Source organism: Electrona antarctica, assembly GCF_951216825.1.
Source record: "Electrona antarctica genome assembly, chromosome: 2".
Classification (NCBI taxonomy): Eukaryota; Metazoa; Chordata; class Actinopteri; order Myctophiformes; family Myctophidae; genus Electrona; species Electrona antarctica.
The window spans coordinates 39,783,787-39,811,637 of NC_136807.1; the positions used below are offsets into that span (position 1 = coordinate 39,783,787).

Sequence of the window (27,851 nt, forward strand, 5' to 3'; positions counted from 1 at the left end):
GATAGAAGAGGAAAGTTAAATAGTGCTGCTTTACAATTACAATCTGAAAACAGAGACCATTGTGATTTATACTCTACGGTATAAATCTAAATTAACTCCAACGAGAAATTATAGCATCCCAGATACACACTTGTATCAGTTTCTCTCAATACTGGTTATTTATTGTTCAACATTGGCTTTAATTAAGACGGTCAAAGTCTTGTGGCTAGACACATGTTCACCCTTGAAATAAAACCATCAAACAAAGTGTATCTTCAGGAAGAAAAAAAATCCAAGGTAAGAAACAGGTTGAATCCCATTTCTTGTTTACTGAGGTCAAGATATCCACACAGCACAGCTGTCTTGGGAGAACATGGCAAAGTGTCTGCTTTTCACAGCCGCTGTGAAGTCTTGAGTATTTGTTGACTCGTGGCACTATAGTTTCCAAGCCACATTTGGGCCTCAAATGTTCCTCTCATAAACTGTACCCACATGGCACCCCCCCAAGGCCATAATAATAATTATAATATTAATAATAACACATTTACAAAAATATATATATACATATTAAAATACACAAGTACTGTACAATGAGATGGATAAGTACACACAGGACTTTAAATAGAAAAAGGAATATGGGGTCCAGGGCATTTTCATGGCTGAGAAGGCACAGCGTCTAAACAGGCCGAGGCAAGACAAATGACATGAGTCACCTCCTCCTCAATCTCTGACTTGGCATTTTGAGAATAACAACGGCTACAAAGAGAAAATAGATCCCAGATGACAGAACGAGAACAAAAAAAATAAAAGGACAGAGGGGGATAAACAGATTCTCTGGGAGACTTACACAAAGAGGAAAAACAAACACCCCCGAACTCAGAGGGTGCTTGGCTGTGCGTGCGTGTTTTGGGAGAATAAAAGGATTAGGCTCGCCATCTTGAGTCCTGCATGGGTAACGGCCAAGGCATCTCTACTTGCACACGTTGACCCACTCGGTCGCACGGCACTCCTCGCACAGCACATAGCAGCACCAGTGGAACCGGCAGTGGCAGCGCTCGCTGCGCGTCTGTTTCAGGATGTTGTGGCCGCGGCCGCAGCACAGCGAACTGCAGCTGTCCATGCTCTGGCTGGTCTTGTTGCAGATCCGTCCCTGCGTGCCCAAGGAGTCGAGGGACGGCTCGCGCTCGCAGAAGTCCGGAGACTTCTCGAAGTACACAAGCTCCCGGGACATGCTTCGCCGGCGACCCCCGTACGGGCCCCCCGTGCCTCCGCTCGCCCCGTTCCTAGTTCGAGGGTTGAAGACACCATTGTTCTTGTTCTGAGAGTTGACGAAGATGGCTGCCAGGAACTTGTCCCGGAGCAGGGAGCCAACCAGTCGGAACTCGGGGGACACGTGCCAGCAGGTTTTGAACTGACAACTCCCTGACGTGCCGTGGCATTTGCACTTCTTCTTCATGTTGTCTGCGACTATCTGTGTATAGGGGGAGAAAAGGGAAGAGGATTAGGCCTACTCAGTGACAGGTGTGATCATGTATGACAACTTCACCACTAAACCTGGGGTTCCCTATTTTGGGTAGGTCAGTGTAGGTGAAAATATATTAAAAGAAAAATCTCCAATAAAACTCAATATGTTTCAAAGGTTTTCAAAAGTAGCAAACATAACAGATCTACAAGCTCACATCGTATCGCATTGTGACACATTGTGAGCTTGTAGATCCGCTATTTGTTGCATGATGAGTTATAGACAATCGGGCACAGGTGGTTAAACGGAAGGCTGAGAACACAACGGCGCACACTCTGGAAGGGCGACAGGATCGCTCACCTGTCGGCCCACCCGGTTATTATGTATCCTCATGCGAGCGTGGATATCCCTCGGGGACCCCCGCAGGTCCAGCCAGTCCCTGGAGAAGCGATCGCCGAAGCGGGCGTCGTGACTACAGCCCCCCCACTCCCACGTCTCCTGCATGGAGGTCAGCTCGGCTGGCAGCGGCTTGAGCAGGCTGGCGGGGTGGGCAGAGCGCAGGCTGGCGGGCAGCTCGCCGTGGCGGGAGATCAGCTCCGAGGGCAGCGACCCCGCCTTGCCGTGCATGCTCAGCCCGCCCCTCTGGAGGGTCTGCAGCTGCAGCTGGGTGAGCTTCAACCGGATCTTGTCGTCGTCCAGGCGCCGCTTGGCCTCGCAGCCGCACCCCCGCAGCTTGCCCATGCTGCAGGCTGCGGCCACAGAGTGTGCCACGCCCGCCGCCAGCAAGGACAAGGAGAAGGCACTTTCGCGAAAACCTGGCAGCGGGAAGAGAAAGATGGCTTTGTTGTTGTTCCGCCGCTCCAACAATGTGTCAAAAGATCGTTAACCACTTAAAACCCTGTATACTTATAGCTTTGCCCTAGGTCTGCCAGTATTTCGCTCCGCGCACCAAATCTCTTCTCCGTAAATAGCCCATCTACGAGCTCACAATGCGATGCAATTCAGCCCAGAATAGTACATGTGCTTATTACTGCTTAATGATGTAGTCAGTGGATAGATGTAAAAACCACAGAGACTACAGTACTTGTGATGTGACATTAAAGATGATTCGGATTCTGACTGTAGACAGGTGACTGTCCCTGACTCAGCCCTGACTCAGTTGCACTAATTGTACATGCTTCAGTGAGTGATCTCCTCAGTGGTGTAAAGTAACTAAGTACATTTACTTAAAGGAGATATTTATATATCCTCTCTTCATAATGTAAATAGTATCCCTTGCGGCACACTTTACTACCTATTTCGATGGAAATAAGCGCATTGGCACTAAAACCCAACACGTTTTCTTACCATAATATGGTGATGATAATCCATTGATCACTGGAGAATTTGCGGAAAAGAATTATCCGCTAATTTCCGCCCGCCCCGGAAGTGATAGCCGTCCATATTTGAGCCACATTCTCATTCCAGGCTATGCATCGTCACAGGATGGTTTCACTTTCTTAGCGTGATAAGGTTTCAAAGATCACAGTTTGTCTCATTTTGAGGAGAAAAAGGACTACTAAGTGTGCGCACGTCGGCGTGCGCGTCGGATCCGTGTGGAGGCTGTCTAACATGTGAGTAAAAGCACATTTTAATTGCTGGATTAAATTAAATCGTTTTGCCACAGGCAGGTCATGGAGAGGTCCCGCGTTCTTGGCATACATTCGGTTAACATCAGAATTCAGTAAAACGGGTTCTGAGGAACTAAGTACTATACTCAAGTACAGGCCCGGATTTACCGTTGGGCTAGAGTGGGACTGCAGCCCGGGACCCCACACATTATGACATTTACCGTTGGGCTAGAGTGGGACTGCAGCCCGGGACCCCACACATTATGACATTTAGCGTTGGGCTAGAGTGGGACTGCAGCCCAGGACCCCAAACATTATGACATTTACCGTTGGGCTAGAGTGGGACTGCAGCCCGGGACCCCAAACATTATGACATTTTCTAAATGATGAAATTGTATTGCGATCTAATTCAAGTGAGATTTGTGTTTAGTTATTGTATATTTAGTTGTATTATGGTTAAAACATTGAGAGCTTCTGCTCTGTCAATGCTGTCTGCACTGGGTCTAAACTAAAGCCCACCATGGACAGCGACTAGTCTCTGCCTGCCTCTCTCTTTTGGGGGGCTGGGTATACCCCAAAATTACACAAAACTTTAAACAAAATACCCCCAGTTTTTTTCTGCTGTGCGGATTTGCCGTGCGGCCAAATTAAACGCCCGAGCGGCTTGTCTGCGTGGCCCTGAAATGTTGTCTAGCCCAGGGGCACTCTACTACTGTAAATCCGGCACGTAGTACAAAGTACAATGTTATAGTATTTGTATTTGTACTTTACTTCAGTATTTATAATTTCCAATACTTTCACTTCTACTCCACTACATCTCGGATGCAAATATTGTACTTTTACACCACTACGATTATTTGAAAACTTTAGTTTCTAGTTATTTTGTAGATTTGGATTATTATTACAAAACATACATTAACCACAGCCTTTTGAAAATAGCAGATCTAGAAGCTCACAATGCGTCGCATCGTGATGTACTTTTACCCAGGTACGTTTTGAATTCCAGACTTTTACTTGTAACAGAGTACTTCTACATTGCAGTATTGATACTTTTACTTAAGTAAAACATGTGAGTACTTTTCCCACCACTTTAACCCATTCTTGGAGGGAACCCCTTCTGGTGTTTTAAACGTTATATTATGCTTTATCTATTTAAAAATAGAAGATCTACAAGCTCATAGAGTTTTAGGTCTGCTATTTTAGAAAAATCGTGAAAATGTGGCACAAATTTGGAATACATATTCTTTCAGAGCGAACGTTTTTAACTCAAATGTTTGCTCATGGGGGGGTCCCTGGAACTACATATTTTCAGATGGGGGGTCGGCGGCCAATTACATATATTTTTGGGGGTCCTTGACATGAAAACGTTTGAGAACCACTGACATAGAAACATGGGTTTTTCAAGAAAACTGTCAAAAATGTCAGGACATTTGTAGAATCGTCCTTAACAGAATGTCAAAAGTCTAAGGGAAGAATATCCTTTCCCAACCTCCCCATATTTCCTACTCGCACATGCCCCTATATAGACACATTGAATCACCAGTCAGTCAGTCGGCCAACTGCTCCTCTCTCTCTCACCCCTATTGAGGATGGCACTGTGGTGGGGCAGCTTGCCGTGGCCCTCCAGCGAGGAGCAGTTCCAGCGCTGGTCCCGGAGCTGGTGCTGGCACTCGTGGATGGCCACCTGGATGCCCTGCAGGGCCGAGGCCGTCACGTCGGGGCTGCGGACACACAGGCGCATCTGACGCTTGGTGAGGCCCGCCAGCCGCAAGCACACGGAGTTGGGGGTCAGCACTGGATCTCCTGCCACCTTCAGGCCGAGGATGTCATTACACAGCACCCTGCAGAGAGAGAGAGAGAGAGAGGGGGGAGAGAGAGAAAGGGAGAGAGAGAGGGAGAGAGAGAGAGGAGAGAGACAGTCAGACAGATGCACACATACGCATACGCGCGCGCGCGCACGCACACACACACACACACACACACACACACACACACACACACACACACACACACACACACACACACACACACACACACACACACACACACACACACACACACACACACACACACACACACACACACACCATTACAGCTATGGTCAAGACAAGAGCTCACAAGTCACCATTCCAAGAAAGTATAGTAAAATATTCTTGATTTTTAACAGAATATTTTATGAACATCCTTCTTAACTGGTATTATATAAATATCAGAATGTATGTGAAATGTCCCCACTGTGGTCAAGGGGTTGGAATTAATACCAAAATGGATGACCCATCTCAGCATGATCTAAATAATAGTCCAATGTCCCAGTGCATTGGTGGCAAAGTTGAACACACTTGGCTCCATATTGTATATGAATATTTAAAAAATCATTAGTGTCTGATATTTTTTTCCATGACTGGAACACTGATGTTGTCACTGTTATAATATTAAAACAAAAATAATGCTTTAAGACTTTCACTACACTAAAGTTTATTTACTTTGACTAAATCCAAATATAAGAATAATCTCGAAAAAGCAATACACCCTAAATAACCTCAACTGTGAATGTAGTTTCTTCTGCCAAGTAGTCGGAACGCATATGCAGCGGTTGTCTAACATAACATCAAGTCTCCTGGGCGCTCTCAAGTGCACTTACGTTAATGCAGGTGACATAAGTGCCGTTGCCAAAATCAGGAATTGGTCCCAACGGAGTTTGTGTGATAGCTCCATTTTGGTAAGCCTCTTTCCCGACGTGACATTAAAACACTGGTATTATAATCCTGTTCCCACAAAGAATTGAAGAGTGCGGTTTTTATCGATGCGCCTCCAAACGAGCGAAGACCGAAGACAGGGAACAGAATATTTCTGGGCGAGTGTTAAGGGGAGGGGGGCCGGGGGGGATACAGAGGGGAGGGGAGATGCCTCTACAGGCGGTTGTTTGTAAAATATTGCCCAATATGAAAAAGGATCAACAGTTGACCATGGATATTATTTGGGGATATGCGGCTTTCCATCCCATCCATCATCCATTCCAAGCGTAAAATGCTGCTTCCAAACCTTTACGCGCAGCTCGTCGGTTTCCCAACCAGGAGCGTCAAAGTCCAAGATGGGCTATAATAGTTCTGGACATCCATGAGAATACTGGACTCAGACAGACTCCAATTATGGAACAATGAAAATTATATTCTCGCTTTTCCATGGCTGGCCGGCGACGCGGGTACATTAAGCCTATATACGCCTCGGTCTATCCCCTCATTTGGAGGGAGGTGAACAAAAAAATGAAATAGAATAAGTTCTCATAAAGAAGACGAATGTCCATAAAGGGTTGAGTTGTTTTAGGGGAGGCGGTGGGGGAGGGGATGACTGGCTGCTGGTTCCACTGTACGACAGAAAGGCAGCAGCAGGCAGGCGCAGACCCTCCAACAATGCTGGGCTCTTTTTTTTCTCGTCATCTGTTCCCCCGTTCCTCCCACCTCAATCAGCGCGTCTGTTCTGTATTATTGTGTTTGAAACAACTTCGCTCTTCTGCATCAAGTCCTTTCTTTTTTATTTCAGAACAGGGAATACGCACTCAATTTAGATGAAGGGCTTATACTTCATCCTAATCACCATTATCTTCATCGTCATCATTACTTAGCCTGTAGCCTACGACGCGGCATTAATTGTTTGCCAAGTTATGACATATTCAGGCGCTTAAAACGAGATCACATTCCCAGCAAGGCCTTAATGCATCTGTATCACTTTGAGGTTTGCAAACATGTAAATTGCGTTATAAATATAATATATAATATTATAATATAATATAATAATAATTATTATTAGCCTATTTGTTCATGTGTATATATATAATTATGCATAAACACGTGCTGACACTTAAGCTCCTCTTATTGGCATTTGGCACCTTGCCATTAACATGCTCGCCTTGTGCCAAAATAAGATACTTATGACACTTCGCCTTTCATGCTCAGAAATCACTATATGAACAGATGCCCGCGAGGCCTCGAGTCTCGACATAGTTCTCATTCTCAATCAAAAATACATTTTGCACTGCTCGTATAAAACACGATAAATCAAGAGAAACCTCGTGGGGATTATAGTACAGGCCTCACGGTGACACTGACTCTGACTCACGTGTCGGATTCATTCGATCAACAGGTCGTCGGGAATCATTCAAGGAACAGATCTCACATTTAAACGATGCTCGATTCGCATTTGAGCAGAAAGCGCTACTGGCAGCAGCAGCAGCGATTGTTGTATAGGCTATACGAGGCTTTTCTTTCATAAAATTAAGTTAAGACCCCCCTCAAACACCGCGCGCATATAGTGACACCAATTCTTCGTCTAATCTCCTTCCATTCCCCTCTTAAGCCGCGGCAATGAAAAGTGCATTAGCATTCTGCCTCGCCGTGTATTATCTAAGTGGCTTAAAAAAGTGATTTGAAGTTGATTTGTATATAAAAGGCCTCCCTTTATCCGGATTGAAGCTTCTAATCTGCTCGGTGTCGCTTGACTGCTCCAGGAAACCCATTTGGGCACCTTTATTAACGCATAGGGATGGCTGTCATTAAAGCCCTCTTACAAAAGCACACTTCCTTTTTTTTACAGTCAACACACACACACACACACACACACACACACACACACACACACACACACACACACACACACACACACACACACACACACACACACACACACACACACACACACACACAGAGAGAGAGAGAGAGAGAGAGAGAGAGAGAGAGAGAGAGAGAGAGAGAGAGATTATTTTAGAGCTATAAACTGGAGGGGGTTGCTGATGGGGCATCCAAATTAGCAGATAAATGTCACCCTTGTATGTGAAATGATGAAACATTCAGCCCTGAGTCAGTAAGAAGAAATGTGGGGACAGTTACTCACACACACACACACACACACACACACACACACAGTCTGGGGTTGAGATGCCGCACCAATGTGGCTCTCAGGCTATGATTAGACCGCGTCATGCATGCATGTCGTCGAGGGAGGTCTGCCGGCCAGATGTTTGGAATGGTTCTTATTCTTATTCGTTCCCTTCCTTTCTTTGGGTCATCATTCATCAAACTGATGATTGGAGACCATATTTCATGTTAAAACTTTTTTTTAAAGGAGTCGTCATGCAGGCAGCAGCTCTAACAAAACGCGGGCCAAGCCGCGCATGTGATGCGCGTTTACGGACAATAATAGTGGAAGTGGGAATTAAAGAAAAACGTTTACAACTGCCATAGAGCAACTTTCAATAAACACCAATTTTCCAAAGTCCATTAATCACAAGTTCACAACATGGGGCTGCTCTAATAAAGCACAATAGACCTGCTGAATATTCTGGTAGATGAGAGAGAGGGGTGGGTGGGTACACAGCCAGGAGAGTTTTTTTTTGTTGGAGGAAACGTTCTTTAGCCACTGAAAACATCTTGAGAATGTATACGAGTGTTTTGGAGAAAGGAGGAGGAGACGCGGTTTAGGGAGCGATCCAACCGCGCCACCGGGTAAAAAGGGCAGTTTTTAGATGGCTCATATTCCGCCTGTAACTGTACTTGTACCGTGACACCAGGCAGCAGCCCTGAGCACACACTGAGCACATGTAGGCAGCACGGCGCGCACACACTCACACACACACAGACAGACACACACACACACAGACACACGCACACACATCAGCATCATCCTCTACACAAACACCACACTGTTTCAGATTGAAGGATATTCTGACTGACTGACTGACTGCAGACTGTCTGGATGGATATATGGAAGAAGAGCGCGGCCATCATCATCATCAGTGGGGAAAATACCAGTTAACAGTTGCGCGTTTCTACATGCCATGGATTCTTTTGATTACCGTGGGATTCCACAAGTAGACCTATAATATGCGCAACACTGTGCAGGATTCATTCATTGCCCCCCTTTTTTTCTCCTCCTCCTCCTTTCTGTCCGGTTGTGTTTTCTTTATCCACTGTTGTGTCAGTGTGTGTGTGTGTGTGTTCGCGCGTGCGTGCGCGCGCCCTATGAAGAGCATTAACTATCCCTCCTTCCAATCCCATTGAAAAGGGAGTCCGAGAAAAGAAGAAGAAGAAAAAAAGAAAAAAAAAAGACAGAGGGAGATGAGAGCAGCAAATCCCTTTTTTATTCCCCTCGTAGCGCTCAATAAGACAAGAATGTGTTGCCTATCAGTCACCGAGGGGATGAGGGCTTCGGGACTGTCCCTCAATGCGCTGAGCAGCGCGCCGTGCATGAGAGCATCATCATCCCTGACAGAGACAGAGACAGAGTGAAGACTGAAGAGAGGACGAGCACTGCATGCAGCAACCTGACCTGGCTGGCTGGACACTTCAACACAACAGCCTGTCTCATCAGCGTCAAATTAATTTTAGTCAATTAGGCACTCCACTGCCCTTTACCCCCACTTTGACCAATTAAAGTCCTATCACTGGAAGCTGGTGGTGGTGAGTATATTATAGAACCTATTACACCTTGCAATGCGACAATTCGATCATTCAACGCATAAGACAAAATAGCCTATATTGTCTTTATCGATTGTAATATAATTGGTTAATTACTTTTTTCGCCCTTTTTGTGGGTGGGTGGGGGGGCTTAATTTATTATAACTTAGTTGCTTTAGGCCATGCATAAAGTCACATTATTTTGGTATAATTATGCTTTTTTTTCTTCCTATTTCTTACTTTGTTTCTTTTTGTTTTTTTACACCATTATCACTTAAAGTAGTCATGAAGGACCCCAATGGAAACAATTAAGCCATAGTGCTTTCTTGGGTTTTACATCCTCTTAACAGACCATATGTATTGAACTGTATAAGCCTATTTTTCCTCTGCTTTTTTTAATAAAGTATATTCAATCAAAACAGTCAAAGTCTTCCATCATGTTCTCACTCATGTATGTTCTTTGAAGACACGATGAGGAGCCTGGCGTTGCTGCTGGGGGTGAAAGCGGCGTGCATTCTGCTGGTGTCGTCTCTCTCGGGCACGGGGGCCGTCAACAACAGCGGCCGGTGGTGGTGAGTTATAGTTGACTTTATTTATTGTGTAATGATGTAATCCATTCAATTATAATATCAGCCCTTCTTCTCTGCTCATTTCAACGCCTGGCCTGCTGCTAATGAGACATTGGGTCTCTGCTATGGTTTAATTGGCTGAAAGACCCCAGTGCAGTCAGTCAGTGCCGCCGAATTAGGTTAAAACGCATTCCACGCCCCAAACGCTCGGGTTAATGTGTTATTGTTGGCACCGTTCACGATTTCTGTCCAGAAAAAAAACAAACACCAACCGCAGGCCATTAAGGTTTGTGGGTTTTAGGTTTTTTTAGACATCGTTTCCCAATTACTGCGTGTAAACGCAACTAGGCCTGGCTATAGTGTTTTCAATGTGATTGCCTCACTCAATGAATGGAATTATTCGATGTTCGATATCAAATGAATGTAAAATGTTCAGTAGGCAATGATGACAATTTGACTTATTTTGAGAACGTGGTAGCCAATGTTTATTCTCTCTCTCGGTCTCGGTCTCTCTCTCTCTCTTCTCCCTCTCCCTCCCTGTCATTTGGACAGTGTGGTTTGAACACGGGACAACATTTTTTAGTCCAATGTGGGATAAATTAAATATGGATTTATTTCATGGCTGAAAGCAATCCCATACCCAGGTCGTATCCAGGGTTGTATTCTTCTAATATGCTGAACATTCCACTGCATGGCTATATAGAATGAGCTCTATACAATTGCATTAATTTGTCCATATTTCGATATAGGCCAGTGTATGGTAAATATTAAATTCATACAAAATAGAGCCTATTAATGTGGGAATTTCGTACTTTTGTTTGTAGGCATAAACGAAATTCGAAAGTTTCTTCCAACGTATGTCAACAACTCCAGACACTGCATAATGACTCGATTCCATTTTTTTCCTCCGATGTCATTAAACGAAAGGGATTTGGCGCACACTCTATATTTCAACTTTACACGCTGAGGTTGCGATTATACGCGAATTCAAAACATTAGCTTACATCAGAACGTGCCAAGGAAACAATGAGAAAAAGATACCACAAAGAGGGAGCTTAGGCTATACAGAAGGAATGAAGTAGGGCTAAGCATCCAAAAGATGGGATAATTATTAATGCTCCAAAAGTCTCCACCACAACTGGCTTGGTCAGCCTGACTGACTGAGACTGCACTTTACCCAGCTAATTGTTAGCAGGATAAACCCAGAGTCTTTTTTTTCTTATTACAATTTCACTATACACAGGAGGAATCCAATGTTTTGACAATGCTAAAGATATATCAGAAGATTAAGTAGGCCTTTGGTCAGCATGTGTGCAAGCGAGTTTATTTCAGAGGCAATTCAACTTGCTTCACATAAGAAAAGTATAGCAAAATAAAAGTATAAGATAAAGTTTTACGAAGCCACAATCAAGTCTATTAAAAATAATAAAACTGCACATGTCTTTCTATATAGCCTAAATGGTGCATTTAGGTGCCTTTATCCAAAGCGCTTAACATTCTTTCTCTCTCTCTCTCTCACACACACACACACACACACACACACACACACACACACACACACACACACACACACACACACACACACACACACACACACACACACACACACACACACACACACACACACACACACACACACTTCAGTCAGAATGAATTTAGAATATATATTTATTGAGCATAATTGAGCTTAGATATATGAAGCAGTTTGACGTCAGTCTCTATTCATTCCCTGTATATGAACATTTTAGTTAAGTTATAAGCCAAATAGAATATACAGTAGGCTGCTTACTAGAAACAGCCTATATACTGCAGGTGGATGCTGGGGAGGCGGTGGGATTTGCAAAACTTCACGAGCAGCAGGTTTAGCAAGCGAGGCAGTTAGAGGCAGTTAGGCAGCGACGCACGTCCGCACAGCAGGAGAAAGCCATGGAATGAGCAGGTATAGGCAGAGAAGTTTAAATAGCTGCTCTGATCAGACAAAGAGTGCATGTGACTAGTCACCATATAGGCGCGCTCTCTTCAGTTGTCTGCCTGAACTATCTACGCAGGCTACGCATCATTAAACAATGCAAGGCACCACCACGCTCTCCTGAGCCACTGCCGCCCTATCAGTCAGTCAGTCAGTCAGTCAAAAAAAGGGAAAAGGCCAAGGCACTCTTGTGGAAAAATAAAAAAGCCTTTATTTAATTGGCTAATGCATGGCAAGAATAAACACACCAAATGCAGGTGACAAGTCTGCGTCTGTCTGTTTGTCTGTCTGTTTGTCTGTCTGGCAATCTATATCTAAAGGCAATGAATGATGAAACGTGGGTACTCGCTGAATAGAACACTAGTATATGTTCCAAATCTTTATCCCAAGGATCATTTTATTAGTATTGTAAGTGCCAAACCATGAACCAACTGAGAAATCAACCACCAACACCACTTATAGACATTGGACTGACACTCTAACTTCTCAACCTGAACTGCGACCAATGGTTAACACATAAGCAGGTCTAGACACTGAAAGTATTAGTCTGTATGTTTACAGTATGAAATACATTAATGTAACCACTTGAAGCCTAACGTCCCTATTCTAAGGAAATAATTCAGCAAAGAGATTTGGTGTTGAGGGAAAATATAGGAGCGGACCAAGTTTAAAGCCCTGGAGGACTCTGGTCCAGTATAGATGCGCATGCATAAAGTGAGTGGCAAATCGAGTGGCAAAGTGAGTTGCAAAGTGAGTTTAACGTTGTGTAATGTTGTTTAATACAATCAGGTAGGACTTTCCTGTTTGGATGTATATGGCCAGAAAAATCTTTTTTGTCACTCAATAGGCGTTCCCGCATAACTTCCGGGCATGATGATGATGTCACACGCATATACCCTCTATAATTGTCGCTGTTTGGAAATAACGTTGTAACTCCATAGTTCAACTTTTTATGTTTTTTTAAATGAATGGTCTACATTCAAGAGCTGTCATGCAAAAGTAGGAATCAAAATGCCGATCTACAACCTCACAACGTGTCGGGATATGACGCATTGCGTACTTGTAGAGCTACTTTTGTCTCTATTTGTGGATTTTATATACACATTTAACCAATGAAAAGTATTAACAAAAGCTTGTGACTAAGTGACAACTACGTTGGAACAGGTTTATTTTTTCCATTTCCTAAAAAGTAAAATCTTTTGACAATTCTTTTGAGATTTTGAGCAAGAAAGCATAACATCAGTTAACAAAACAGAAACATTGCAACCCACACCGGCAGAACACGTCGGAAAGTGTCCATCCAATCACAAGGAAGCCTCATTATTATGGATACCTTCATTAACAATTATTTAAATAACAAAATGTGCCATGGAATACCAATCTTGCCAATAAAAAATATAATTATTATTTGACTGTATGAAGGACTATGAAGCATTTTACAGAAGGTACAGGGTTTACAGAAAGCGTGATGTGCACAATGTGCCAATTCCCTATAAGTCATATTTTGCCGTGCTCTTGTGCATTGCCAGGGGCATTGTGAACGTGGCCTCCTCTGCCAACATTCTCACCAACTCCAAGAACGTGCAGTTGGTCCTGGACCCCAGCCTGGCCCTGCTGAGCCGCCGCCAGCGTCGGCTGATTCGGCAGAATCCTGGCATCCTGCACGCCATCGCTGCTGGACTGCACACGGCCATAAAGGAGTGCAAGTGGCAGTTCCGCAACCGGCGTTGGAACTGTCCGACCACCCACAGCCAGGCAATATTTGGCAAAATTGTCAACCGTGGTGAGCCTCTCTTGTCTCTCTCACTAGGCAACCTTTGGGCAATTTTGGGCAGGATGTCATGGAATCTCTCGGAGGCATTTGAAAGGCCTTGCCTTTACATATTTTACAGTGTTGAATAGACTATGCTTGTGTTTCGGGGGGAAATAGTGTGGCATTATCCCGCTCCGAAAAAGGTTGGATCGGATTCTCAACGGAATTTCTGTTGTTGTTTCTTCAGGTTGCCGAGAGACTGCGTTTGTATTTGCCATCACGAGTGCAGGGGTGACCCATGCAGTGGCTCGCTCCTGCTCAGAGGGTGCCATAGAGTCCTGCACCTGTGACTATCGGCGGCGGGGGCCCGGAGGACCAGACTGGCACTGGGGAGGCTGCAGTGACAACGTGGACTTTGGCCGAATGTTTAGTCGTGAATTTGTGGACTCCAGCGAGAGAGGCCGTGACCTGCGTTACCTCATCAACTTGCACAACAATGAGGCAGGGAGAATGGTGAGGGATTCTACTCTCTTGTTGCTACAGATTACGTCAGACGTTTTAAAGCATGATTTAGAATGCAATATCTGTGTGTGTTTTTGAAGATTTCATCAGTAAGCTGTTGTTGCTCCTCTCTCCAGACAGTATCATCAGAGATGCGCCAGGAGTGTAAGTGTCATGGGATGTCTGGCTCCTGCACTGTGCGCACCTGTTGGATGCGCCTGCCCAGCTTCCGTGCGGTGGGGGACTTCCTAAAGGACAGATTTGATGGCGCCTCCAGAGTGGTTTACGCTAACAAGGGAAGTAATCGTGCCTCTCACCGAGCCGACCCCCGCCATCTGGAGCCAGAAAATCCTGCTCATAAGCCTCCCTCTACCAGGGACCTGGTCTACTTTGAGAAATCTCCAAACTTCTGCTCGTACAATGGCAAAACGGGCACTTTGGGCACCTCTGGGAGAACTTGCAACAGTTCCTCACCAGCTTTGGACGGGTGTGAGCTCCTGTGCTGCGGACGTGGGTTCAAAACCCGGACTGAGAAGGTGACTGAACGTTGCCACTGCACGTTCCACTGGTGCTGTCATGTCAGCTGTCTGAATTGCACCAGCACACAGACCTTACACCAGTGCCTATGATCACACGTGAACAACTATAGGTGTATGTGGGGAGGAAGGAAGACTTGAGCCTGACATAGTCGTACGATGTGTCCCATGCCTAAAATAGCCAATTTATAAGCTCACAACGTGGCACATCACAACCTGTTTTGGAGCATAAATTAGACATGAAAAAGCAGGGCATAGTTAGCTAAAACATTGACACTAGCACACACACATACACACAACAGTGTGAGATTGTAGGTATGAGGTTGTCGGTGAAAACCTTCAAGGCGGGTATGTTGATACAGGGATATTTACTTCTGGCACTGAAATTCAATCAAAGTATTTTCAAAACGGGACGCGAGAGAAAAGCACAAATATACAAACAGGGTACAAAAGAGAGTGTGCGTGTGCTCAATCCTTCTTTAGCAATTAAGGAGAGTATGCCTGACGGTAAAAAAGGGTATTTGAATATTACAACCAGCCATGAAGAATGGAAGCCAATCCTCATTCCTCAATAGCTTAGCCAGTTGAGGACATCTTTTAATATAAGTACACAGTCAAATCCTGAGAGTTCATTTAACTCTGAAAGTGTTGAAAAAAAGGGACCCTTCCGGGTCCATTTTTGCACTGTACAGATTTGACGGTGTAGATGGCTGTGACCTTTAAAGGTACTACTATACTCTGTTTTTCCCCAGTGAGGAGAGAAGAGGAACTGGACACAATGTCTGACAGATGTTTTTGTGGCCATAGAACCCACAAACATGCTCTTCTCATAAACTGGGGAAGGACTCTAACAAGAGGGTGGTATTTCTAAACATCAGTGTTTTGTTTTCCTTTGCTGAAGTTTTGGCTTTTTTCACATAAAATTGCGTGAAGTTTATCTCCTGGGATAGGCCCGTACATTCCCATTTGGTATGTACTTAGGCCCTGGATTCTGCCCAACCCCTTATGATTTCCTCTTTAACTCACCACATTCACCGCTTTTGTTTAGTTTGCGCTGGAGTCAGCTACACCTCAACCATGATTTACCACTCAGCCATTTACCGCAGCATGGTCCTGACGTTAAATGGCTGGACCCGGCCGCGTCCAACCATAACAGAAATCTAGACGTGGCCAACCTGGAATTCACGGAGGAAATCTCACTTAAAGGCAAACTAATTGAATGTAGTTATCAATACACTGAATGTTGTGGTGTGACGATTTATGATTATAATTTAGTGCCCAACAATCTCAGCTGCGACAACCAACTGAGACCTGCAGAGTCAAATCAAAATCTGCAGGGGGACAGCCGTCATAAATAATATAACGAAAAAGAAACAAATGATGTTAACAGTAACAGTTTGTTACTGTAAGATAAGATAAAACATTTCGTGTCAAGTACAGTATTATAGCATCTGCAAAGGAAATCATAACATATATCAGCTAAGAGAACCAAAATGTTGTACATAATTAATAAATAAATATGAATATATTTATGATGAAGTTACTTGCAATTCGATGGAACGATTTATGCACCTGCCACTAGCGGATGGAGAATATGCTATCGTTAGTAGTCAGGTGACGTTTTGAATCTATGCTTATAAATTCAAATTCGGTGTAATTTACTGTACACAGGACTGTTAAGAGAAGACCCAACTCTGACAAGAAAGTGAACGTTCTTGCTTCTCTGCTTATTTCCTCTGAAAATACCTTTGTGTTTGGTCATGCACTGAATATTACTTCTATTTTTGTTGTTGTTGTTGCATTAGTGTAAATACAAAATATTTATTTCTGAGGATTTTATACTGTTATATAGAGAAGTAAGTAATAAAGCAACATTTTTAGGATTCTTTAAAATGTTTAGTTTGAGGTTATTTTGTATTGTTAAAATAGAATAATAAAGTTTATATTTTCGATTCAGTTTCCCCTTGTGAATCTGTCAAAAGACACCATTATGTTAGTCATAGTTTCTGTGTTTGAGATCATTTTGACAACCAACCAAGTGAGCATATAAGCCTATCCCTGGGTGTCCCTCCGCCTAATCCTATTACCATCGCCAGAGTAGTCTCTTTCTCCAGCCCAACTTGCAAAAACGGCCCCTGCATCCATAACCACAGCCCGCAGCCTCACGCATATCACACAAAGTAACTTATTTCGTGCAGCGCAGGACTTTTACAGCACCAAATGTTTTTGCTTCATTTATTTAATGTCGGAAAGAAAATAAAGAAATAATATGAGAAATAATGAAAGCCTACACAGTCCCCCCCCCCCCCCCCCCCCCCTCCCCCCACCCCGCCCCTGGAAACCAGGCCTGACCACAGGAGTTTGGAAGGCTCTGTGCACTCTCTCTCCCCAGCCCCACCGCAGCACAGTACGGGGGCAGCAGGGGTCAGCCAGACAAGAGCACGGCATAGCCACACTCAGCCCGCCAACACACCCAGCAGCACAAAGGTCCTGCCACCAGAGCAGTCAAAGTGTCACGCCAAGGACAGACAGCGCGACTTAGCACAGAGGACAATGGAACGAGACTGTCCAAATGATTATGATTTTCATGGGACTCTAGGAGTAAAAAGGAGTTTTGCAAGAGGGAGACTGCTTTGGCTGTTGTGGGATGAAACGGGGCTAGAATTGGTTCACGTCTTAAAGAGTAAGAAAAGAGTCCTCTTCCGAGGAATATGCATGGAGTTGGCTAATTGATACAAAAAATACAAAACTGTAGGATTGTGTGAGGAATCGGATGGGAGGGCTACCAAAACAGACAGACGTGAGCTGGAAAAGTGACATTAATGATAGGGCCACGCACATCTAAACGGTTTAAAACAACACCAATCATCACCACTGGCTGACTGGATGACTCGCACAATGAGGCCAGTAATGATTTACCTTGCAGTATGAAGAAATACATAGAGGGAATAGAAGGAAAACCACTCTAAAAGCCCCATTATACTTAGTTGCGTGCTGATGTAGCGCACCGAAAACAGCCGATCTACAAGCACAACGTGTCCCAGCGTATTGTGTTGTGTGAGCTTGTAAATTGGCTATTTGCGCGTGCGCATCTATGTATTTATCACGCATAGAACCATCCAGAGCGAGAGCTGCAGGGCAGAGGCAAGATAATGAGAGAGAGCAACAGGGGCAGACAGATAAAAGACAGACACAGAGAGAGAGAGAGAGAGAGAGAGAGAGAGAGAGAGAGAGAGCGATAGAGAGAGAGAGAGAGAGAGAGAGAGAGAGAGAGAGAGAAAGAAAGGGAAGCGAAGCGAAGGAGGGAAGGCAGGGTTCAAATCCCAGGCGGTGAGACTGAGGTGGGGGTGCCGTCATTGTGGGAGTGCTGAGGAGTCAGTGATAATTAGCTCAATTAGTGACAAAGGCAGTGTAATAAATACCGACTTAGTGTCTAGGTCCCTGCTGGCCTCTCCCTGCGCGGCCTGCGATGTGGCCCTGGCCTGACGGACAATTCATTAAACCGACAAAATACCCCACCGTCCAGGCGTGACGCAGCGAGTTAGTCCCCTACAGGCCCAGCTCATTGTTCTAATTGTCCAGGCTGGAGTCACTTTGTGGCTCCCTCCCTCCTTAACCCCACCCCTCCCTCACACTCTGCCTTCAGAAAACCCATGGAGCTAATGCCCCTACCTTACTCTGTAAGTAGGTGATCGGCAGGTTGGAGGAGGGAAAAAAAGGCAGAAAGAGTTGGGGTGTGTTGGGGGGGGGGGGGTTGCTGGTGGCGCTTGGCGGTGGCAGTGGGGGGGCAGCGGGATTAGGGAATGGAGGTTGCCTGGGAGTGCTGGGAGCAGCACCGATCGGAATGTAGGAGAGATGAGTCCAGGAGCTCGGATGCGGGACAAAGCGAGAGTTAATAAGGAAAGATTGAAGGGCTGGCGACAATGGGCCGCCACCCGAGTCGAGATGAAATTGCTTCCGTGGATTATTGGGAGAGGGTGTGAGCATTGTGGGCTGTGTTTGTGTGCGTGTGTGTGTGTGTATGTGTGTGTTTGAGTGTGTGTATGTTTGGTTGAGCATTTGCGTGTTTGTCTTTATGTGTGTGCGTGTGTGTGTGCGTGTGTGTGTGCGTGTGAAGCAGGGGGAGTGCTGGATTGATGGCTGCCCCTCTGGTTGGGGAGCAGGGGACCGAGGGAGGCCAACCGGCTGTTCCCACAGTCTGTTCTGCTCCTGCCACCTTTGACACACGGACGGGGCTGCCAGGCGGCGAGCAGGCAGCCATGGTGGGAAAGACACAAACAAAAACAACAGCTCTCCTACCCGTGAAAAAATAAATACAAATAAAATCACTATTATGTCTGCTGTGGCCAGCCGAGAGGGACAGGCTAAGAGTGAGTGAATGTGGCGCGCTAAACATAAGTGTCAGTAGATAAGAGAATGAATGAAAAATAATTGATGAAAATGAAAGAAAGAAAGATAGAATTGTTTGTTTAACTCCTTTAAACTAACAAAATAAGATAATTCCATATTGACGGTTGAGTCCATTTAATATTATTGGCGGAATTCTACACATTTTTACATTTTTAGACGTAAGTGACATCTATAAATGATCGTCTTCTCTGACAACCTAATTACTGCCTCGACTCTGAATGCTTGCTAATTGTTACACGGTCAGTTTACTCGCGGAATTAATCTATTTCCCATTTTTGCCCATAAAAAAACTTAATTGAAGCAATATGCTGAATTTATAGGACCACTAACCTACACCACTGGGGCCAAGGGTTGTATAAATTCAATTGAATAATAGTGCCAATTAAGTAACTTGATAATAGCCTAAAACAAAACCACACTGGTCGATGTGGGGCTAAACGATGACAGAATGCAGCTTAACACAATCCGTGCCGGGATTCCTTCAAAATAGGAGCTCTGGGGTGCCGGAAAGACATGGCCGATTTTACTCTGAAACCCACGACCCGGAAACAATCCGGAAAAAAAAATTTGCTTTACATTGCTAGCTTACATTGCTATCGTTTTAATTTATACGATATATGATCCAAAAAACATATTTTGAGGGAGAGACGGATGAGGAGCAGAAATGAAGCGCTAGTATATCCGTCAGATCAAAACCACGGAGAGCGCCCTGGATTAGGAGAGACGAGGCATTCTTTCTGCCGCGCTAACAGCTAAGTCAACAGTAAGCTAACATGAGCCCAGAGTGTAGCATATAGCCTAGTAGCCAAAAAGTGAACCCGGACATGTTGAGTACACCAACGTTTTATGTTAGAAATGTTGAGTATGGGTCCCCAGCATGTAGAAACTGCCGGATGCTAACTTGCATATGTTGAGCAATTTTCATAATTGGCATAATATGTGACTATACCATTAACAACCTATAGAAGGCAAAATATTCAAAATTTCATCATGCTTTATCTAGCATGTGATGTGTCAAACTAGGGGGTTTTCATGATGCTGAATCCATTCCAAGCATTAGTTTTGCAAAAAAACACTCATTGGGCTTAAAACGGCCATGCCCACCCAAATGTGCTGACATCATCAATTTGTGATGACGGCATTGGCCGTTTTTAGCCCAATGAGTGTTTTTTTGCAAAACTAATGCTTGGAATGGATTCCGCATCATGCAAACCCCCTAGTTTGACATGTCACATGCTACATAAAGCATGATGAAATTTTGAATATTTTGCATTCTATAGGTTGTAATTGGTATGGTCACATATTATGCCAATTATGAAAATTGCTCAACATATGCAAGTTAGCATCCGGCAGTTTCTACATGCTGGGGATCCATACTAAACATTTCTAACATAAAACCTTGGTGTACTCAACATGTCCGGGTTCACAATGGGGCTCTATGGGCTGGCTACTAGACTAATACGGTAGCCGAGAGGCGAACTGAAAAAAGAAAAAAAAGGAAAAAATTCAGAATATTCTTCTCTCGCCCGGTATCATTGAGGATGCGCTAGGACGTCTACGTCCTATGAAGTCGTCGGTTGGGATCCCTAGGACCAGTGCTTAATTTCAGCCAGAGCTTGGCGGAGCTCATTTTTTGAAATGTGTGCGTTTTGAGAGGAAATATGTGGTTATATATGTATAAATATGTGGCTATGGAACCCCGGCGTCGCCTCACTGTTGACGGTGTCGGAATGCGTAAATAAAAACAACTCTCGTCTCGACTTTGCAATTTGCATCTGTTGTCGTTCGTTGCATATGGAATATGGAACTTTCATACTTTTATGGAGCAATAGATTAACTGCTACTTGGAGATTAGCCTTGGGGACAGCATGCGTTTTGTTTTTAATACAACATGGTGAGTTCTTATGCACAGAACTGACTGCATTGCCAAACCAGACTTTACAACATGGCTCGATCAGAATCGAATATCATAACGTTTGCTTTGGTGGGCCCGAAATAAAAAAAAGACTAGTACAGAATTAAGTAGTAGCAGCATTATTAAGTTGTCATCGGAGGAGGAGGGGGAGGAGGAGGGGGAGGAGGAGGTGGTCGGAGGAGGCGGAGGAGGAACGTGGATAAGGACAACAACAACGCGCATGCAGGTATTTAGCATTGCGTACTGTTCTGATGATGGGCCACCCTAACTTAATACTGTATTTTATACAGTATCTAATATAACGTTGAGCCGCTGTGCCAACTGAACTGCAAATGCCTACTGTAGTTGTGTGTTGTGAGCCGGCGGGCCCCTGTGTAAACTGCTGCTGCAAATGTTATTGATTGACTGATTGGAAATTTTATTCAGTTTGTAGAATGGGTACAGTTCAAACGAAAGTAGCCTACACAGGTCAATACAACATCTGACTGCTACGAGTATAAAACCAGAAAAGGCTAAAGACTTGTTACTTCAGAGTCCTCCATTTTCAATTCATCAGAACATTTAAAGACATATAAAAACGTCTATATGCCTACTCTATTGTGTTCTGATGGGTGGGCTGGCCGTTGGTTGTGCTAAAAAAAGGCAAAAAAACGGGATAGTCGAATTTTGCGCGTGCATGTGCGTGCACGTGTGCGTGCATGCGAGCGTGCACGCACCCGAGCTCCGGCACCTAAAAATGTAGAAATTAAGCACTGCCTAGGACGTGTGGACACGTCCTACGGACGGAATGTGTTAATGGATGCCGTTGATGATCAAACCCCTACAAGGAAACATCACCAGATGCTTTCCATTTTATTTCTTTATACATTTTTACATAATTCAGAGATGATATACCATAATAGAAGCATGACAGTTTCCAATTAGAATTCCAGCCAATTTGTGGACAAGATGTTTCCCCGTTGGGTGGAGTTCGGGATAATTCTAAGGCCATATGATAATGAATGTAAAATTGGATCTGGGTCACCACACTGAATCACACGGCTGCTCCGTGTGATTGTAATCGACAATTTTGCGGTGGCTTGGACCTGCTTGGGTATGCTCTGTTTTTGCACAACAGTACTATGATTACTGCTCAGTATCGCCATTACACTGTAATCCCATAATTGAATTGTGGGCAAAGTCACAATTAATTAGGGTATTGTTGTGACAGAGGTAGCCCTCAAAACCCCCTGACGAAATCACAGACAGCACTTGCGTGCTACCATTACATAACCACAAGGCTGTTATGTACAGTGTTAACGTATATGCAGCTTTATCCTATTAGAAAGTACCGTAAACGGGGTAGTCGGCAGTGATATTCTTTGTCTAAAGTTATGGAAAATCATACACAGATGCTTTTACTGTACAGAAACAGATAAGGGAGCAAAATGACTTAATCTAATGGAGATGGAAATGACATGAAAACAGTTCAGAAGCATCAAAGACAAAGAGAAAGTGTGTATGTTACATACGCATGTTTGTGCACACATACCTGTACAATGTACATACACTATGTACGTTTGTGTCTATGGTTTGTGCGCACGCGCGTGCACGCACATTGGAGAGCATAGTCGATTGTACGTGCACAATAAAATCAGTCCTAATTTGTTCATTTGTGGGCCTACACTTTAAATTAAAGGTACTGTAATTGATATTTGTTAAAATAATTGCTTTATATTCCAAAAGTAATCATTGCTATAGACTGGAGAGAGCATTTGTTCAGTAAGAGGGGTACACCCATTTCCCCAGCTCTTTAGGAAGCAGAAAATACTTTCTCAGGTCGGAATACCGATTTCATCCAATCAGGAGTGAGGATTCGTATAGTACACAGGATAAAGAAGTGATGAAGCCGAAAAACTGAAAAAAATTGACCACTATACAATATAAGCTGGTAAATGGGTTCTCTCTCCTGATTGGATGAAATTGGCGTCCCACCTGTGAGCGTTATTCTCTGTTTACTAAAGAGCTGGAGAGATGGGGAGAACCCCGATACCGAACAAACATTCAAACAAAGGTCGCTAGGATCAGAATATAGAGCTTTAACTTGTTAACGAAACACCTTTTTGTTTTAACTCAAACCTATCATTATATAACAGCACCTTTAACAGTTTTACAGTGTTGTGCGTGTGTGGGTGGGTGTGAGGAGGATGGCAGCTGGAAGGCAGACACGGTCCAGGAGAATCGTCCCCTAGCAACTGACCTTTCCGGCAGATGGCAGCTCCAGAGTAACAGCCAACCAGCATCACAATGGTCTCCAAACATCTCCATCACTTCATCATCCACTGGCCTGCCACAGCATGTCACACACGGCAAGAGAGAGAGAGAGATGGTTACATTCATCATCACAAGCACGCGCACACACACACACAGGCACGCACGTAACTTAAGCACGCACACATACACACATACCTTTATTTATACTCGGAAGTACAATAAGAGGGCAAGCCCTCAAACTTGGGGCGGACGACATAAGACCAAAATGTCCACAATATTCTTTGACAGAATATATCGATATTGTGATGATCATATCAATGTTCAAAATTAGCAAAATATAGCAGATCTACAAGCTCACGGGTCACTATGCGTGGATTGCGCATGCACACACAGTTTATCACACTCTCTCAGTCAAAGTCTGTGTGTGTGTGTGTGTGTCGTTTCACCCTTGACCAGTACCTTTACCTGGCGACGATCCCACTGGGTTGCGAGCCGCCGCCATCTTTATTGTTTGCATCTCATTTCAACAGACAGACACGTTTCTCCCTGGGCGATCCCATACAGATATGAGGCACCGCGCTGACAGTTCCTGTGTTCAGGAGAGGTGGGGGTATGGGAGGAGGCGGTTAAGGGATGATGATGGGATAGATTTAAAGAGAGAGACACAGCGGACACTGACTGCTGTCCACAACCCTCCAGACGGTCTGAAAAACCTACGCTTTCCTCGGCGTGCACACAGTGAATCAGGGTGCGAATGTGGACAGACCGCTCAACCACTGTGAGCAATCAGTATGATGTCTGTGGTCAGAGGCTCTGTGCCCCTGTGGAGGGAGATGGGGAGGTGGGAGGGATAACATTTTGTGGTGTTAGTGTGTCTCCTGTGTGTGTGTGTGTGTGTGTGTGTGTGTGTGTGTGTGTGTGTGTGTGTGTGTGTGTGTGTGTGTGTGTGTGTGTGTGTGTGTGTGTGTGTGTGTGTGTGTGTGTCTGTTTTGCGGAGTACTGACAACACAATCTGTTCACGCTCCATATGCAATCGAATTGGCTATAGTATTGTATTGTTTGCACGCACACGAGTGTCACTAAATTGTGTCTGCTTGGATGTAAATTGGACACTTTGCAATAATTTATGACGCTTTATCGAGACCCCCCTCACCAACAACCCCCAATACACTACACTACAGAGTAGACCACCATGACCTCTTGATTGTGACCACTGGTTTGATGGCCTGGTCCCAGTTGGCCCATTTAACTCGTACTAAATTATCTCCTCGACCACATACATGAATGTGTATGGATAGAGTCGTCAATAACAATGACAACTCTTCCCTACTGCATCGTCCGCTCACATTGCAGAACACAAGTGGGTGGTCAGCATCAATGACCACTTCATGTCAGTACCAGACTGCTCACGTCAAGTTTGGTCTTCATCACCAGATAAAGAGACCAAACTTTTGGAGGAAATGCTGTGTATTTGTGCTTCTATTGGAGCAGCAAGCTGATGTGCAGAATGTTTATTTTTTTATGTTGTAACTGACCTTTTCCATGCCTGCTGGATTGTGCATAACAACTTGTGAACTAATAGGTTTAGTCACATCATTGTACACTGCGCAGTGCATGTCTTGAGTGCTGAGTCAAAGAATGTCAGTCCATTTGGTTAAAACTAAGAGACTTGCAACGGGGACTGCGCATTAGTCCGACATCCCGTTAGTCCGACTACGTGGCCGGTTAACTTAAGACTTACCCTGTGGCATCAGTCTACACTAGAATGGCTTAATTTTTAACCACTTAAACCAAATATGCTTCGTTGACTGGGGTTCTCCAGGCGTCCCTTTTCCCCTCTACACCAAATCTCTTCTCAGAAAATAGCCAATCTCACTGTCACGAATTGCAATGCAACATGTTGTGAGCTTGTAGATCAGCTATTTTCGCTTATGACATGCTGGGACATTAGGGTTGACGTGGACAACCTAACAAAGTCATACAAGAAACAAAGTCACCGACAGTATTAAAAACTGCCGCTGCACTGGGATGAGTAGCGTACTGTAGGTGGAACATCGTGAGTCAGGGCTTTAACTGTAATCCACTCTGTGTATTCTAGACGAGACGATCTGATAGCAAACACACTCAGACTTCCCGTAAACAGATCAGCAATATGAGGGAAAGAGAGGTAGGACGGAGAACCGACAGTAGGACATATTTACAGACGGCTGACATTCTATGGATACAGCCCTAATCTCCTCATGAAATATGAACACCTACTGTGGTGCAAGCCATGTGACACAGCATGAGCCTGTGCGTCATTTCACTTGTCAACGGGGATGAGGCCTGCATTTATCTAATCATCGAGAATGTAGCAACTCACTAGCCGATGATGAATTACAGAGCCACATGTGTCTAGTCGTATTGGATTTTAATGCTTCTGAATCTGTGTAATTGCATCCAAATCTGTTCCAGTCTATCCACTATTTTCTCTTTATTGCGACAGTAGGTCGCATTTACTATGATGAAAACCTGCATGTCCGTGTGTCACGTCACACCTCCATATATGGTCACGCCTCGTGACATCACGCCTCCATATATGGTCACGCCTCGTGACATCACACCTCCATCTCCATATATGGAGCTGACCTGTTCTGACATTCCAAATGTTGATGCTTCTCCACCCATCTCCCTTTTGACTGATACCTGTCCATTCAAACTCTAGACGGGCCCGCCCCAATGTTATTAATGCAGCCACGCCCGCCAGCCGGCGAAAACTAGAGTTCTCAACAAGCCAGAAACTTTCTTTAATGTGGGTGTTTGAATAGACTGTGAAGACGAATATCCTTAATCGGTACAATAAAGATTATTATTACAAAACCTGTACACTGAAGACACGCTCCATATATGGCCAGACCTCATCAAACCCTGTACACTCAAGCCGCTGCCACCCTATGATCTCCATATATGGAGCTGACCTGTTCCGACATTCCTTATGCTGATCTGACCTCATTAAACCCTGTACACTCAAGACACGCTCCATATATGGCCAGTACAGAATTCATTCCATATGTTGATCTGACCCCCCATGCCAAAGCGCCAGCGCTCACCCAGCAGTCTGCCGTCACCCAGGCGGTTGCGTAAGGGTGAGGTCGCTTCTCGCCCTCAGGGCATCTTACTGGTGTATAATATATGTTGTAATGTGAGCCTGAATAGCAGTTTTTTCTGGTGCTATAGAATGAGCTCATGTAATTGCATATTCGTACAACAGCAGCATCCAAGTCACATTCTTTGTACCTGTAATACACACAACCTATAAAGGAAACTCTGATGCTTGGGTCTGATGAGTCCTGGCCCACCGGTTACTGATGTGTTGACTTTTGATGATGATGATGATGAGTTTTTATCAAAATGTGCAAAATCAATTCTGATTCATTGGGGAAAAAATAAAGAAAATTCCAAAATTGCCATAGCTCATCTAGAAACTCAAAACCTTTGAGAACTTTTTTTCCACCTATGGCATGCCCAAAATAGGTATAGATCGGTTAGTAATCAGGACACATCGGCTGCAATGCTGCATCACTGTCGATACCGATGTTGACAAGAAAGTCAAATACAGTATAAAGAATATTGGCCAGACTGATATATCGGTCTGGCTCTAATCCTTATATTTGCAATAGGTACAGGTCATACCATTTTTTAATCCAATATCAGTATTGAATAATCCATCTTGAACATTGAACCTATAATGAGTAGGCCTATTGTCAATATTCTGGTTAATACAGTTAAAGCCCCCCCCCCCCATAAAGGGGGGAGTGCTTGTTTTTTTGGTTTTAATTACAAGCTGTGTTTTACAGCGACAGTGGGCAAGGGCTCAGCAATGACACAGCAGTGGAGGAATGTTTATTTGCTGCAGTTTAGGACCAGGGTGGCTTGCAGGAACTGTGACACATTCCTGTGTCACTCGCTTTCGCAGACACTCCGTTACCCACGTTTACACTCGCTCAGCCTCTCACACATCCACCCAACCCACCCTCGTCGGGCCACAGTTGCACGCACACCTTCTTCCCTAGCACTCACAGTCACAAATCTTGCACTCCTCCTACACACACACCCCGTAAATGTGATACCTCAGGAATTTGTAATGTCTCAAACCCAACATTACTGAGATCACGATCACTCATTGCAAGTTAGTGTGACATGGCTTTGTCAGCCTACTACTTCCCTCAAGTGTGTGTGTCACCAGCATAGCAGTGAATATGACATTAATTAGGCTACTCACAGTCTCAGCATACTTTTGGGATGGGGGATCCCTGCCCACAATGTGCGTGTGCGCGCGTGCGTGCCGTGCCTGTGTGCACACGCATCATGTCTTTGCATGCATGCACCTATGAATCTGTCTCCATTGATTATCTCCAGCATCTGGCAGCTAAAAGCCTGTAAATAAAAAGACATTTCTCTTGGCA

General features: G+C 44.5%; 2 protein-coding genes across 3 annotated transcripts; one reads left to right on the plus strand and one right to left on the minus strand.

Moving 5' to 3' along the window:
* Window positions 1-139: 139 nt before the first annotated feature.
* On the minus strand, window positions 140-27,802 carry wnt10b (wingless-type MMTV integration site family, member 10b; the record flags this gene model as incomplete). 2 transcript variants are annotated; one of them, XM_079525094.1, is made up of 6 exons in its annotated part: window positions 140-1,450; window positions 1,802-2,256; window positions 4,630-4,892; window positions 23,393-23,479; window positions 23,866-23,995; window positions 27,668-27,802. In XM_079525094.1, the coding sequence occupies 4 exons, from the start codon at window positions 23,458-23,460 to the stop codon at window positions 950-952; spliced, it is 1,287 nt and encodes a 428-aa protein (XP_079381220.1). In that variant the 3' UTR covers window positions 140-949. The 2 variants fall into 2 exon arrangements, with proteins under 2 accessions (XP_079381220.1, XP_079381221.1); XM_079525095.1 differs by lacking the exons at window positions 23,393-23,479; window positions 23,866-23,995; window positions 27,668-27,802 and adding an exon at window positions 5,693-5,766.
* Window positions 9,972-14,921, plus strand: wnt1 (wingless-type MMTV integration site family, member 1; the record flags this gene model as incomplete). The annotated part of the gene is made up of 4 exons (XM_079525114.1): window positions 9,972-10,072; window positions 13,568-13,821; window positions 14,039-14,304; window positions 14,430-14,921. The coding sequence occupies 4 exons, from the start codon at window positions 9,972-9,974 to the stop codon at window positions 14,919-14,921; spliced, it is 1,113 nt and encodes a 370-aa protein (XP_079381240.1).
* Window positions 27,803-27,851: the final 49 nt, after the last annotated feature.